This window comes from Anguilla rostrata, chromosome 4, assembly GCF_018555375.3.
Source record: "Anguilla rostrata isolate EN2019 chromosome 4, ASM1855537v3, whole genome shotgun sequence".
NCBI classification, from domain to species: domain Eukaryota; kingdom Metazoa; phylum Chordata; class Actinopteri; order Anguilliformes; family Anguillidae; genus Anguilla; species Anguilla rostrata.
Window position 1 is genome coordinate 10,926,775 of NC_057936.1, and position 15,011 is coordinate 10,941,785.

A 15,011-nucleotide genomic window follows, 5' to 3' on the forward strand; every position below is an offset into this window, starting at 1 on the left:
ATGCTTGTGACAGATAATGGAAGAGTGTGGAGACTACAAAAATGACAGATTTGAATGCATCACAATGATGATCATTTCTTACATGCATAATTGTTTCTTCCCCCATTTCTGTGATGTAACAATAAAGAGTTTATACACAGCACATAGATATAGCAGATGCTCCCTCTACTGTTATTTGGATTTAGGAGCACTAAATGGCTGTTGACATTGGCCAAAAAGGACAATTTTACCATCTTGAATGTTGGATTACATGTCACAAGTTGACCAACTGTTTATAGTTATATTCACAAAATGGCAAACCAATGAAACAAGAGATATAACTAGCATTGGTACATTTTATTTAACATGAACACAAACACAATCACGAACACAAGTTTTAAAAAAAGTAATTGAGATCTTTTAATATCTATATACAGTACACTTTTATCATTTATTTATCAGAAATTTGACTAAAAACAATATTGATACTGAGGAATAATTTACAATAAAGTACTATCAAAAACTGAAAAATGCTAGCTATATAAAGAATGCTGAGCAACCTTCTACACAATTCTATGTACAGACTTTGCAGTTAGTGTACACAGTTTCACGAGACTGAGCTTACTTTGCAGTGTTAGAGTGATGACCTTTTTTTGTAGGCCAATTCTTCCACCATGGGTTCCCTTGGCAGATTTCCAATGCTTTTTTCCCATAGGGATTTTGTTTTCTGCCGAAAATAAGGTCTGTGGTTCACGTAAGCCTAAAAGAGTTTCAAGAGAGTTTTGTTCTGCTAGATAAATTACACCCATTAATATCTCTACTGTGAATTTCAAAGCCTTTACGTGCTTTTTAAAATTAAGTTGCTAACAAGTAAGTTGCTATAAGTTGCTATATTGAAACTACAATGGCTGTCGTGTGCAGTCGGGGTAGTATGGCAACTTGAGTGGCAGTTGCCAGAATGCAACCATTGTTGTACTTTAAATGTAGCAACTTGTTAGCATTGTTACATTGTTAGATTGAAACTACAACAATGGCCACATTCTGGCAACCGCCACTCAAGTTTCCATACTGCAGAAATCAAAATCCCTATGAGAAAAAAACATTGGAAATCTGCCAAGGGAACCCATGTATCAAAAATGCAAACTCACTTCCATGCTTCAGGACTACAACTTCTAACACTTTATTTGGTGAGGCAAATACAAATTATTTTATTACTCACCTACAGCTGAGGAGGCTATATCTGATGTTACTGAGCATTGTGTGAATATGCTTATATTCATGTACTGAAGTCAATGTTGAATCTCTGCTGATTCACTTTAACTTATCCTTTTTACTTTATCTTTATTTTTAAATTGCAATTACAAAATACCAGTATTGGCAGTGTGGCAATAACTACACCTGTGTAGGCTTACACACTGTCTGCTGTGCCACCGGTTATATAATTTCTTTTCATAGAAAATGCTACCGAAAGGTCACCCCCCAAAGTGGCTAGTAAGAGTGAATGAATTACAGGCTACTAGCAAAATGTACCCACATTTGGTGAGTGGTGGGTGTTAATCTCAAGCCCTGATCATGAGAGTAATTTTTACTTCAGCAGGTAGACTTATGTAATTACTCTAAGCTGCAATGTGTGCTTCACACCATGTGTGCGGCTTTAATTTGCTCAGTAATCCTGTGTCCAGGTGGAGAGGGCTGCATCCCTGAAATCCACCTTCAGCTGAGTCAGATACCAGAGGATTAAGGGCTGGATGCTCAGAGCCTCCCCTGAATCTTTCACATTTTCCCTTGAGAGCAGATACACACACACACACACTCAGACGTTACCATGAACCAGAAGGTTGTTCTCATCACTGGCTGCTCCTCTGGCATCGGCCTGTCTCTGGCAGTCCGCATCGCAATGGATGAAAAAAAGAGATTCATGGGTAAGCATAATTTTCTGTAGAAATCATAGGAACTCCGGCAGCACTGTACTGAATGGTAGCTGAAATATTCAAATACATGCCGTAACGCCAAAGGAGTAACATTTAAACGTAAGCAACAGACATTTAACCTAACACTGCAAAGCATGTAATTACATCAAAAGAACTGTTACTATCATTGTTGTGTTCTGAGTCCGGTCTTGCAATATCTAAACAAAGGTGATCAGTTCCAGTTACAAATGCATTCTTATGAATTTATGTCCCAAAACATAATCATTTAAAATATCACTTTCAATATGAAAATAATCAGATGTGATTTTTTCATGTTCAAGGATAGATTAAGACTCAAATGCTAGATGCCCAGTGACATATTCAATAGGTGAGAATGTATCAGTTAAACAGGGTGTATTTAGCTGTGGCTGTGATGATACTGTGACCCTCAGTGTATGCTACCATGAGGAACCTCAGTAAAGGGGGGCCCCTGGTGGAAGCAGCAGGCCGGACACTGGGAAGGACCCTGGAAATAAAACAGCTGGATGTGTGCAATGAGAAGTCCATCAAGGCTTGTGTGGATAGCATCCCAGAGAGGAGAATCGACATCCTCAGTAAGAAACTTCTGAAAACAGAAGGATTCATTCTCTGATTTCATCCCCTGCTCTGTCATGCCATTTGATCATTGGTATTGTCCTATCGGTCAGCCTGTTGAAGTTCATTTAAAGAGCATCCAGGAAAATAGCTGAAGCTAATGACAAAACTGCTACTTTGTGCTTGTGTTCTGTGAAAGGCCAGTCAAAGTCTAACTATGTGTAAGGTCTGGTGCCTCTTTGAACTTCCCTCACAGTTAGCAATGCTGGGATGGGTCTGATTGGGCCCATCGAGTGCCAGACCATAGAGGAAATGAAGACCGTCATGGACACCAACTTCTTTGGCCTGGTGCGTCTCCTGAAGGAGATTCTCCCAGACATGAAGAGGAGGAAGAGTGGTCATATCGTGGTCATCAGCAGTGTCATGGGCATTCAGGGTGAGAGAGACTGCAATGAGGATTGTGTTTCAAATGTCTTAGAAGCAAAGCAAAGTTTTGTTTTAATGGGGTATTGTCTTATTTCCACAGGCATATTGTTTAATGACATTTATGCAGCATCCAAATTTGCTGTAGAGGGGTTCTGTGAGAGCCTGGCTGTCCAAGCATTGAGGTTCAATCTAAAGTAAGCAGTATTCATTTCATCTCAGTCAGTCTGTTGCAACATAATGTTTCTCAATAACATCCTCAAACAAATGAAATTCACATATTCCAATCTCCAAACCAGGATGTGTATCTTTGTATATCTTTGTCCTCCTCCAAGCTGAATGCTGAATTCTTCTTGAAGAATATTGCCCTTTTCTTTTGCCCTTTTGATTCATATGGAAGTCTGAAAGCATCAGAAAGTAGACACACACACACACACACACATATATATATATCTTTCCAGCATAAGCCTCATTGAGCCTGGCCCAGTGGTGACAGAATTTGAGCGCAAAGTCTATGAAGAAGGCATGAAGACGGACTTATCAAAAGCAGACAAAGTGACAGCTGACATGTTTACCAACATCTACCTGAAGAACTACAATCAGATCTTTTCCAGTCTTGGACAGACACCAGAGGACATAGCAGAGGTAATGCGATGTCAATTTTAAACATTGTGCAAAGTAGGCTATATGAAATATATTTTTGCCGAACAAACTTAATAACTATGGAGATATTCTTACTCATTTAAATCAACCATATACTTATACATTTCTGCTTAAAATAAAGCATTAGATTTGCTATTGTTATAGTACTGTAAAATCATCCTATTAATATAACTGGGTGTTTGTGTCTTTACAATCTTTATGAAATATGTGGCTTTTCTCCAGCACACACACAAGATCATCACCATGGAAAATCCACCATTCCGTCACCAAACCAACACCCTGTACACGCCCATGACAACCCTGAAATATGCTGACCCTAATGGTGATCTGCCCATCGATACCTTCTACAAGATGGTGTTTGAGCATGATAAAGTCTTCAACGCCAGCCTCAATTTCCTCAAGCTGCTCCGCTGGAGGAGTCGCAAGAGCTTTACTCTGGACAAACCTCAATCATAGAGCTTTACTGTTCTTCAGTTTATCTTGCACTGTTATTTAAATGCATCTACAAATGTGCTGAGAAATGCATTAAAATGTGTTTCACTGTGCGCAACAAATCACCGTTGTTTAATTTCTCATTTGACTTGCCCACTGTATAATATCAGTTATCATAAAGGTAATGAAAAATGAATACATACATACTCACTACACCAAAACTTTCGAAGAAGTTGCTATAAGAAACTGCGTAGGATCTGAGTTTTTTTTTTTTTTTTTCAATCTTGTAAATCCTGATTCATACTCCTGTTCAGATGGTGGCGGTAATGCACCACTATGCTGTGTACCAACCTTCATAAAACAAAAAAAGAAGTGTGCGGTTGTTTCCGGTGGAAGCCAACATTTACAGCTTAGTAATTGTAAAGAATTAATTTAGCTACTTTCTTCTTGGATTTATTTAGTTTAGAAATCTCGTGTTAGCTAAATTATTAAGAGGACTTGAATCGAAGTAAGAAAACTATTTTTTCTTCGATAATAGTCAGCTAACAACCATGTTCATAAACGCGGACGGTAGCAGGTAGATGTCTGACTGGCTAGCTTGTTGGTGGATACATTGCCACCTTCATGCATAAACCTAGATAGCTCACGTTAGCTAACTGGGTTGCTAGCCAGCTATAATGAGATTTTACTGAATGAATTTTATTTTTATCACTGAGGAGTTCGGTGTTTATATTCTGTTTTTGGAGAGAGCAGCGAGAACAAGCTAGCTCTAACGTTAATTTATTTTAATGTTAGTGCTACTCTAGCTACATGGTGTAGCTCTAGCTAGCGGCGAAGTTCCTCTGCAGTTTAATTAGCTACCCGGACAACCACAATTGACAGGGCACTGTGCGACTCTGCTAGTTGGCTGGCGAGCTAGTTTAGCTTGCAAGCGTGTTTTTGTTGTGCTCTTACCAAGGATGGCATCTTCGTCTGGAAACGATGATGATCTTACAATACCCAGGGCAGCTATCAACAAAATGATAAAAGAAACTCTTCCTAACGTAAGGGTTGCAAACGATGCCAGGGAACTCGTGGTGAATTGTTGCACTGAATTTATCCACCTCATCTCTTCCGAGGCAAATGAAATTTGCAACAAGTCTGAAAAGAAAACAATTTCTCCTGAACATGTTATAAACGGTAAGATAGTTTTAATGTTAATTCACACTACGATGTATCATTTGTCTTTTCTAGCTACTAAATACACGAATAGTCTTACCAGCTTTGCTAGATTTCCTTACCAGTAGATAAGCTAGCAGTGACCTACGGTTCGTCACTTCAATTCAATATGTCCGGCCCGCGTAACTAATATGGTGTGTTATATTTGCATTTAAGAACCACTGCTTCTGTCCTATTTATAACTAACAAAACTCAAGCCGTCATCTGAAGTGAGTTTCAAACCCAAGATGATCTCCCTCGCTAGATGGACTAATCAGGCTTTTACAAAGTTTTTGAGCTAGGTTCTATAATGGTCACATTTGTCCTGGCTGCTCTTTTCCCCATTATTTTGCTCAGCGCTTGAAAGCCTTGGTTTCGCATCCTACATCACCGAGGTGAAAGACGTTCTACAGGAGTGTAAAACAGTAGCGCTTAAAAAAAGAAAGGCAAGCTCCCGCCTAGAAAACCTTGGCATTCCCGAAGAAGAGCTGCTCAGACAGCAGCAGGAGTTATTCGCAAAGGTAAAAACCATACATCTGTTTAAACTTTGCCTCCAGCAATTCATTTAGCCGCTTTCAGGTTTTCTTTTCAAGGTGGTCTGCTTGCCGCAGTAGCTCATAGTTGACTATATTAAAATCGCGAATGTTAACGTTACATTGGTTAAGTGCAATCACAAAAGTGTTTTGACCACGGTGTGTATACATTTGTTGGAGTTTTTGGACCCGTACCTTGTGTTTTAATGACTGTTTGCATACGGAAACCGCACTTCAAATATGCATAATACTAGACCATAACCGGTGCTTTTCTTAAAGGTCACTCTTGTGATGTTAGATGTAAACATGTATATAGTTCTACACGCTATTTTTATGTCGACTGAGCGCTGCAATCTTTGTATAACAGCGTGCACTTGAACATCAGCCGAATGTCAAATGCGCAGTTCTGTATAAGCAGAGAGCAGGAGTGGATTTCACCTTAACCCAGATCTTTTTTTTTTTTTTTTTTTAAATGATTGTTGGAGAGCACCTGCACTGCTTATCTTTGCTAAGTCACGCAATCACTGTTCCCTGCTGCAGTTCCACTTTATTTTGAACTGTCAGTCCAAAACAAATCCCACCCCTCACCCCTTTCCTTGTTGTGTGGACACTTGTACCAGTGGTTACTTTGTGTCTCGTCAGCGCACGCGGAATGCAGGTGTCCTTGATCTGACAGCGCGGATCGTTTACGAGTCCGCGGTGGTCTGACGGTGGTCTGTGTCGCAGGCACGGCAGCAGCAGGCGGAGCTGGCCCAGCAGGAGTGGCTGCAGATGCAGCAGGCTGCGCAGCAGGCGCAGTTAGCTGCGGCCTCCGCTAGCGGGGGTCTGCAGGCCTGCTCTTCTCAGGACGAAGAGGACGAGGAGGACGACGTGTAGCCACCGGGGCAGAGCACGTCACAGGCTGCTGCCCCCTTATCTCAGCGAGGCGAGGCCAGCACCGGCTCTGCTAGTCTCCCCAGCACTCTGACTCTCAGCCCTGACTGCCTTGTGCCATTTCACAGTGGAGATTTCAAAATCAGATTCTGTTTGGTCTTAAGGTAACTGTGTTTTTGTTCCTCTCTCATTACATGCAGGATGAGATCGGTCAAAAGTGAAATCTTTGTCATATGTACACTCTTGGTTAAGTTAGAGAGGGAGCACTTTTAACCTTTGGGGTACTTTCCCTTTTTAAAGTCAGTTGTATTTATATTTTTTCCCTTTGTTTGATTAAAATCTTCTGTTAGAATATTGAAACAAAATGTTCTTGCCGAGTGAGGATATTTTTGTTTTTCCCTGGTAAATTATTTTCCCTGAAATAGATTTTTTATGGAAAGTGACTCTTCACTCTTGATGTATGAATTATACATGAGTTTAACTCTGAAACACTTCCAGGCCTGCCATGTAAATTTAGTTTGATTTGTAAATATAATTTTAAATAATGCTTTTGGTTATTTCTGGGTAGCCAAGCTATGCTATGGTGTATGTTGGTTTTTGGCTTATTCCACCCCTTTTCAGTATTGCTGTCACTGCTTTCAGAAGTCTAAATGAGGTAAGAGACACTTTTTTGCTAGAACCAAAGAGAAGAGAGGAGGGAGCCCTGTATGTGGTTGAGTAAATTTTTGATCGCAGTCATGCATTTGTTCCTCCTATATGAAAAACAGAAAAGTTTGGTTTGTACTGTACTTATTATCTATTAAGTGAACCTTAACTTTCACTTTGTAAACCGTTCTTTTGATATATGAACTATTTTTCCATTGTGATGCATAGAAGTTGCATTGTGGATGTGTGTTGAAATCCAACAAGTAATGATTGGTTGACACCCATTCTCATGCCTTCTCATCATTTCTCTGAGCAATAAAGTTGACATGTTTTGTTAAGTTAAATGTTTTTCTTTCTTGCTTCTTAGAATATATTCAGCACGCACATACTCATTTGGAGCACTTCACCCTATGCTCTACTTTCCGTTTGTTTTTATCTTCAGTGAAGATTTTTAAAGTAGTTGGGATGGAGTCCAGGTCACACCTGTTTTGCAAACAGCAGTGTGTGATTTGAGTGGAAGATTTGTTAAGGAAATGTTCAGGTTGTCATGGGTATCTAGGGCTCTGCTTCTGCCATACTGTACTTTTCTCAGAATTCTTATGATTTCGATCTTTACAGAACACAATTGGAATGCAAAATTTGTAACTGGCAAAAGTAAGTTGAGCTTGAATGGATTGGAATTTAGGTGTGTACATGACATTGAACTGCTGTCAATTATCTTTATATCCACAGTGATATTTTTGAGTTGATTAAATATGCTTGCTGTGGCATAAGGCGTTGAACAAGGGGAATATTTTTTGAACAACTAGGTACATTATCATAGGAGATATAAGTTTAATTTTGACATCTTGTATTTTGTAGCCCATTGATTGAATTATTTTTTAAATATTAAGGCCCAAATGTTTCACTGACAAATCAGTATTGGAATGAGTAATTTCTTCTCTAGCCTATATATCTACCTAAAGTAAATTCCAAAATATTCAATTTAATTTTGCATGACTTGCAACATGGATGCTTTATATGTAATGTGACAGAGATGAATAGTCTTAGTTGCAGGTTAAATTTAACTTTCTTCTTAACAGGGGCATCCAACTTGAAAATCCTTGCTACAGTATTTGGGCTTCATATATGGGGACAGTACTGACTGTAACCTTGGAAGCCTCTTTGGTAATTTGGAAACCTTTTTGGTAATTATGAGTTTCTAAATAAAAATTAAATCATAAGTCAGATATAAAAATTATTTCCGCTAAAATATTTTGAAATTGTATTTCAGTCAGGACAACTCACATATTTAAATGCCCTGTTAGAAATGGCAAGAAAATGCAAATAAATTACAACATGCCTATATGTAGCTGGCTCTGATGCTATAGATATCAGCTTGTGATAAGGTTAGAATATGTTTTTTTCCCCCACCATTTTTTGTAAGCAAGAAGGCTAGCATTGCCAGTTTTTTTATATAACTGAGAAAATGAAGATATCAGGAGTTAACACTAGGTGGCAGCGTTTTGCATATAATGAATCCATTTAATTGCCAGGAATCCTATGGGGTGACAAAAAATGAGTGTGTGGGTAGTTGCCTGGGTTGAATAAGCACTGGTAGGCTAACCTGCCTGCATCAGTGGCACCAGCAACACAGTCCTTGGGCACAGTCACTGCAGAACTGCGATATTAGCAGATGCTCTTGTCCAACGTATCCACTTAGCAGATGCTCTTATCCAACTTCTCCACTTACACAGATTACATTATTTACATACAAACAGTTTATGCAGCTGGAGAAATTGAGTTTAAGTGTTATCTCCATGCACTTAAACTCAAAGACAGCAATCCAGCTGCAAATTGAAACTTTTAGTTACAAGCCCAGGTCCCTGACCATTCTACCTGACGTGTTGTGGAGTGAAAAGAACTTGTGTCTGACTGAACAGCTTTTACAAGATGCTCAAGTAAGAAGACTTTGGTAGAAGACAAAATATGGAAAAAGTTGTTTAAAACAATATGTCTACCTCCAGAATTTATATAATATATGTGTAGAGTATATGCACATGTCTATGAACGACTGATTGAAAGATACAGATAGCTGGGTAGCTTTCAAAACACTTTTTATGCTTTACTGAGGTTTTTATTTTGTCTGAAACTCATGTGGTGCACACTTGCGATGAGCAGGCCCATTCAAATGAGCTTTTGGGACTATTCTGATGTTGGAATGAGATGAGCACTAACATTAGCTACCTTGCTCACGAGTCGACAGAGCAAGTGTAACGTTAGTATAGACGCCACTGAAGCCACTGTGCCGTAGTGCTACTGGATTATAGTACCCAACCCTATTCAAGATTCTGACAACTACATGACTACAAGGTAGGCCCTAATACCTAAAACTACTATTGCAGGCTTAGCCCAGCCAAGGGCTTGTTTTGTGGGGCTGCTGCAACGTTACAAGCAGTGATCAATATCATTCAAAACATAGAGAAATGACAGGTAGTTTGACTGTTCATCGCCATTTAAGTGAGTATGTGTTCATAACTTTATTTCCTTATGCAAAATTGCTAATCAGGGCAGCATAGTGGTTCAGTGGGTAGCAATGTTGCCTCACAGCAAGAAGGTCTTTGGTTTGAATCCTGGCCTGGGCTCTGTGGAGTTTCCATGTTCTCCCTGTGTGCGTGTGGGTTTCCTCCAGGTACTCCGGTTTCCTCCCACAGTCCAAAGACATGCAGGTAGGTGGATTGAAGAGACTAAATTGTCCATAGGTATAAAAGTGTGAGCGAATGGTGTGTCCCCCCTGCAACAGATTGGCGACCTATCTGCTAAAAGTATTGATATCAAAACAAGGCCAAGTAACAACAAACAATATCTTAGCTCACACAAATTTAACAAGCTTTATTCCAAAGCAACGCTACCTAATGTTTCCTCATTTATTGAATGTAATTTGGTTTGTTTTTTCATCTTACCATCTGCAGAGAATGTTGTGCATTCTAAATTTCCCACATCAAATAATACTTAGATAGAATACTTCATGATCCCCATTGGGAAATTTTTATAGCGGCATGTAACATTCACATTTACAAACAGACATTTCTACCAAGAAACATACAGTCATTTATACTAGAGAAATGGGGAAGGGAATTAATAAATAATCAATAATAATAATAATGCATTTATTCATGCTGTGTTTTTCATACTCTAGTACTGTACTGGATGCAGGAAATTGTTCAGACATATACTGTAGTCATTTTTACAATTTTTAGTGTGATAGCTGAATTGCAGATTATTATTTGCAGATGATTGGCATTTCATACTTTCATGTTATACATAACATTTGAATGACCACATTCTCTTCAGATGGTAAGATCTAAAAAACACAGGGCCAAGATACATGAAATAAACACTTGCACTAGCATTGCTTTGGAAATGTGTTTCTGTTGAGATGTATTCGTAAGCAGTGTCTCGCATGCAATTTACCAGTGTTCCATGAATGGACTAGTCCATGCAAAAGAAAATGAATGAAAAAACAGGGTGGTCATGTTTACTGTCTCGGAGATTGCTGCGACATTTTAGGCTCCACATTTCATCAAATCCAATTGTTTTGATTAAAATAAGGACATGAAAAGTGATGTTGACCTCTAATAGCGAGACAAAATGACAATATTTATCGACCGATATTAACGTGCGATTCCCCCGTTGCTAAATGGTATTTTCCTATCTGTGTCGGTCATATAGTAAGTACACAACACTGGAATTTTATTTACAATAACGTACAGCATCCCGACCAGCCGATTGTATCAGGTAGGTGTGCACAGATACGCTTTTTAAAGAATTGGAATCCAGCAGGAATAAAAATCAGTATTTGCATTATTGTAAGCAATAGAATATGTTAGCAGAGCAGCGAATATAAATGCAGTGAATAGTTTAAAAAATAAAGAAAAGGAAAGAGAGTCAATACAGATTTGGCACCGTTTGGGAGTGTCTGCCGCGTCGATGTGAATCAAAGGGCTCCTTCGGGAGTACTTGCCATCAGTCCAAAAAGTGTGGAAAGGATTGACATTCCAACATTTGTTTCCGTGTTGTTTTCTTGTGGTGGCCGGTAAATACAGCAATTGTACTAATAAATGAATAAAGCCAACAAAGTGATATCTGCTGCGTGAACTGATACTGTACGCAACCACTTCATCCCGTTGCCCTGTTACAGCTACTAATTTAACTGAATCTGGCGAACGTTGAATACTGTATTGTAGCTCTACATTACACATTGAATTGACTAAATCTAACACGAACGGCTTTATATAAATACTTTTTTCACTTTTGCGAAATCATTGATGGTGTCCTTGAGATGTTTAAATAGGAAGCTTGTTTTATAGCTGAAGATATTTTGATGTAAATCAATGTTACTGTCGTTTATCTGTGTTCGTGTAATTGTACTTACTAATGCTATTCGGGCGTCTTCGTAGATATCACCGGTATAATTGCACAAATGACTATGTGAACAAATTATTTTCTCTTCTTGATAGTTTAACACTGGCTTTATGCCCCAGCAAATGAATGTCTTATCACTCGCTAACGTGATTTTTCTAAACATTGTGCGATGCATGTGTTTCACAATAAACTTACTGAGATGGCAGAGTCTTACAAATGTCATGTTATAAATGTCATGTTATTAAGTACTGTTCTATATTCTACAATTTTTCCAGGCACTCCACATATGTGAAATGTCATTGGCAGATCTTATTCTCTGTGTTTTCAGCAGTCTAATTGAGTCTGTGGAATGTGTAATCTCAACTCTTGCCTGACATTAACAGACTAACATCACTCTGCATTCTGTGATCTGGTACCCACTGGAACCTCCGGAAGAGGGATTGGAGAAGCCATGCCCGAGCAGAGCAATGACTACCGGGTAGTGGTCTTTGGGGCAGCCGGTGTTGGTAAGAGTTCTCTCGTGCTGCGGTTCATCAAAGGCACCTTCCGGGAGACCTACATTCCCACCATTGAAGACACATACCGACAGGTGATCAGCTGTGACAAGAACATCTGCACCCTGCAGATCACAGACACAACAGGCAGCCACCAGTTCCCTGCCATGCAACGCCTCTCCATCTCCCGAGGCCACGCCTTCATCCTGGTCTACTCGGTCATCAGCCGCCAGTCTATGGAGGAGCTGCAGCCCATATATGAGCAGATATGCCAGATAAAGGGCATTGATGTACAGGGGATGCCTGTCATGCTGGTGGGCAACAAGACCGATGAGACCCACCGAGAGGTGCAGACCAGCGAGGGGGAGGGCCTGGCTGCCCGCTGGAAGTGTTCCTTCATGGAAACCTCGGCAAAGACCAACTACAACGTACAGGAACTGTTCCAGGAGCTGCTCAACCTGGAGAAGAGGAGAGTGGTCAGTCTGCAGGTGGATGGCAAGAAGTCCAAGGCAATGAGGGCCAAAGACAGACTAAAGGGGAAGTGTGCCATCATGTGATTGGTAATGAAACTGCATGGCATCACATCAGCCCAGGACATTCAATCAAATATACCCAGTTCTGTTCTAAATCAGGCAACCCTGGTCGTCAAGTGTGAAAGATGTTCCTGGTTTTTTTGCTCTATCCAAACCTAAAACTGCATAATTTGATTAATTATTAGGCTTAATGAATGCAAGTAACCATATTCTGGAGGTGTTCTGCCATTTCACTAGTATGGCTCTTCAGTCTCTAAATAATCAATCAAACTCTTGTGATCAGCACAGAAGATGTGCCTAACCATGTGCTGTATATTAATGTATATACATGTAATCACGTGATGGTTCCAAATTGGAGGACAGTTATATGAACATTCACCCAAAGCATATTATCCTCTGACAAATTAAAAAATTAAAGTGCTTTCATTAGTATCATGAGTGTAACGGCGACCCTGGTACACATGAAGCTCGGTTAATGTCAACCTGCTGATTTTTTATGCCTGAACTTTATTCGTAAATTTTTTGTGATTATGTTAAGGCACTTTCATGTTGCAGCATGATAAAAATGTTTTCAATGGTAATATGTTGCATGAGTTTATATTCTGATCCTACCAACTATCATTAACTTATATCATTATGTGAACCATTAAAATCAGTTTTTATTTACTGAAGTGTTTTTAACGAAAGATGATTTTGGCCTGACCAGAATAAGGTTGCGTATTGGCATGTATTTCATTTGTTCATAAAAGAGTACAAAATGCTGTATCACATGTTCTGTTTTCTTAATTTGAAACTGATTAAATATAGGATATCCAAGGTCTGGATCTGCTAAGCTGTGATCACAGCTATAACATAATCAAGCATGTACAGAGTGGTCCTCGTGTTGTTGCAGTAATATTAGTTATTAGTCAGTGTGTCCAAGACTGGTGTGCCTAAATCATGATTTAATGGGGTGTAAATGAAAGGAAATGTCACTGTTCCTCGGGCTGTCAATGTAGGTACATGTGATGAATTATATGTAGCCATGCAACTGCAGTTAAGGTTTAATCTTTATTTTGCATAATGATTACACTTGGTGACAGCAACAGTAAACCAGGAACCCAGTGCATTAAGCAAGACTGTTATTATTTCCTGAATAAGTCTAAGCATCTCAAGTTAAAACTAAGTATGTATTGATCAATATTAACACAATGTGTCGGTACTTTAAATCAGTGTAGACCCAGCTCACCTAAAATAGACGAAAGGGAATGTTATAAAAGGCCAAGGTGCTATTTTTATTGGTGTGCTCATTGTTTATACACATTAAAGATATGAAGTCTCTTGTAACAGTTATTAAACAAACAGTCATGAGGTAAAGTATGCTTCATTCCATTAATCTGTGGATGGTGTTTATGTGGCAGACATATTCTTAATCTTAGTTATTCTTAGATAAACATTTTAACACAGGTGACAATCTGAAAGTAGATCAAAAACAATGTAGCTTGTTGCATACAAATACCTAAAAGATACTCAATCATACTATCTAATTACTACAAAAATCACAAAATGTAGCTATGAAAATCTGATTAAATTAGCTGTAAATCCTCATTTCCAGTAATTAGCCCACCAGTTCTATGAATATGTGTGAGGTATAGTTTTCAGAATGGGACAGAGGTAAGTAGATAATAGTGCTATTGTAGTCTTTTAGTGAGAACAGATGACTGACCAGAAATGTAGTTTCAAAAAGCACAAGTCAGCCTGTGGAGACAGATGACATAGTTTAAGTAAATGGAGACAGTGTGGTTAAGGTACCCATTATTCCAGTTCCATATAGGATGAAATTGGTGAGCAGCAGATGGCTATGAACACATAGATGGTCTGAAAGTAGATGGGCACAAAGAAATTGAGACAAGGTTTTATGTATCATTTTTGTAACTAGTTGATACAGACAGCATATTAGGAAACATGCATAGATAAAGTAATAGAGAATAGATAACATCTGAACTCTTCACTTCAAACACATGGTGCACGCTCCTGATTGTCGCAGAGATTGTCACTTGGGGAATGTGTGTGTGCAGAGAATTGCAACCAACCTAAATATTTGTATACAGCAATTTCAGTGCTCAGAGGTATGGCAGAGAAAGGGAGTCCCTTCTGCTGTCTTCTCCACTACATTGCATTAGCCAGGCCTCCTTCATTATGGATGTTCTCTTGTGTGTGTGGGAGGGGGGATTGCCACCCCCGCTAACAATGTGATTCCTCACAATGGGTGCTCCCCTGGGCCCTGCTAGGCCCAGTGTCAATGTGGGGGAGACCTCACGCTGTCAGAGTTGCATCCAACAGTACTCCCAG

General features: G+C 39.3%; 3 protein-coding genes across 3 annotated transcripts; all 3 read left to right on the forward strand.

The window, feature by feature from the left end:
* The first annotated feature begins 1,744 nt into the window (after nucleotides 1–1,744).
* zgc:109982 (uncharacterized protein LOC553564 homolog) lies at nucleotides 1,745–4,123 on the forward strand. The gene is made up of 6 exons (XM_064330591.1): nucleotides 1,745–1,901; nucleotides 2,342–2,503; nucleotides 2,740–2,919; nucleotides 3,010–3,103; nucleotides 3,368–3,551; nucleotides 3,792–4,123. The coding sequence occupies exons 1-6, from the start codon at nucleotides 1,805–1,807 to the stop codon at nucleotides 4,023–4,025; spliced, it is 951 nt and encodes a 316-aa protein (XP_064186661.1). The 5' UTR covers nucleotides 1,745–1,804; the 3' UTR covers nucleotides 4,026–4,123.
* A 174-nt stretch (nucleotides 4,124–4,297) lies between these two features.
* dr1 (down-regulator of transcription 1) lies at nucleotides 4,298–7,593 on the forward strand. Its single transcript, XM_064330595.1, has 3 exons — nucleotides 4,298–5,180; nucleotides 5,556–5,719; nucleotides 6,458–7,593. The coding sequence occupies exons 1-3, from the start codon at nucleotides 4,961–4,963 to the stop codon at nucleotides 6,605–6,607; spliced, it is 534 nt and encodes a 177-aa protein (XP_064186665.1). The 5' UTR covers nucleotides 4,298–4,960; the 3' UTR covers nucleotides 6,608–7,593.
* Nucleotides 7,594–7,681: 88 nt separating this feature from the next.
* Nucleotides 7,682–13,951, forward strand: LOC135252486 (GTP-binding protein Di-Ras2-like). The gene is made up of 2 exons (XM_064330594.1): nucleotides 7,682–11,026; nucleotides 12,037–13,951. Exon 2 carries the CDS (start codon nucleotides 12,105–12,107, stop codon nucleotides 12,702–12,704), a length of 600 nt encoding a protein of 199 aa, XP_064186664.1. The 5' UTR covers nucleotides 7,682–11,026; nucleotides 12,037–12,104; the 3' UTR covers nucleotides 12,705–13,951.
* Nucleotides 13,952–15,011: the final 1,060 nt, after the last annotated feature.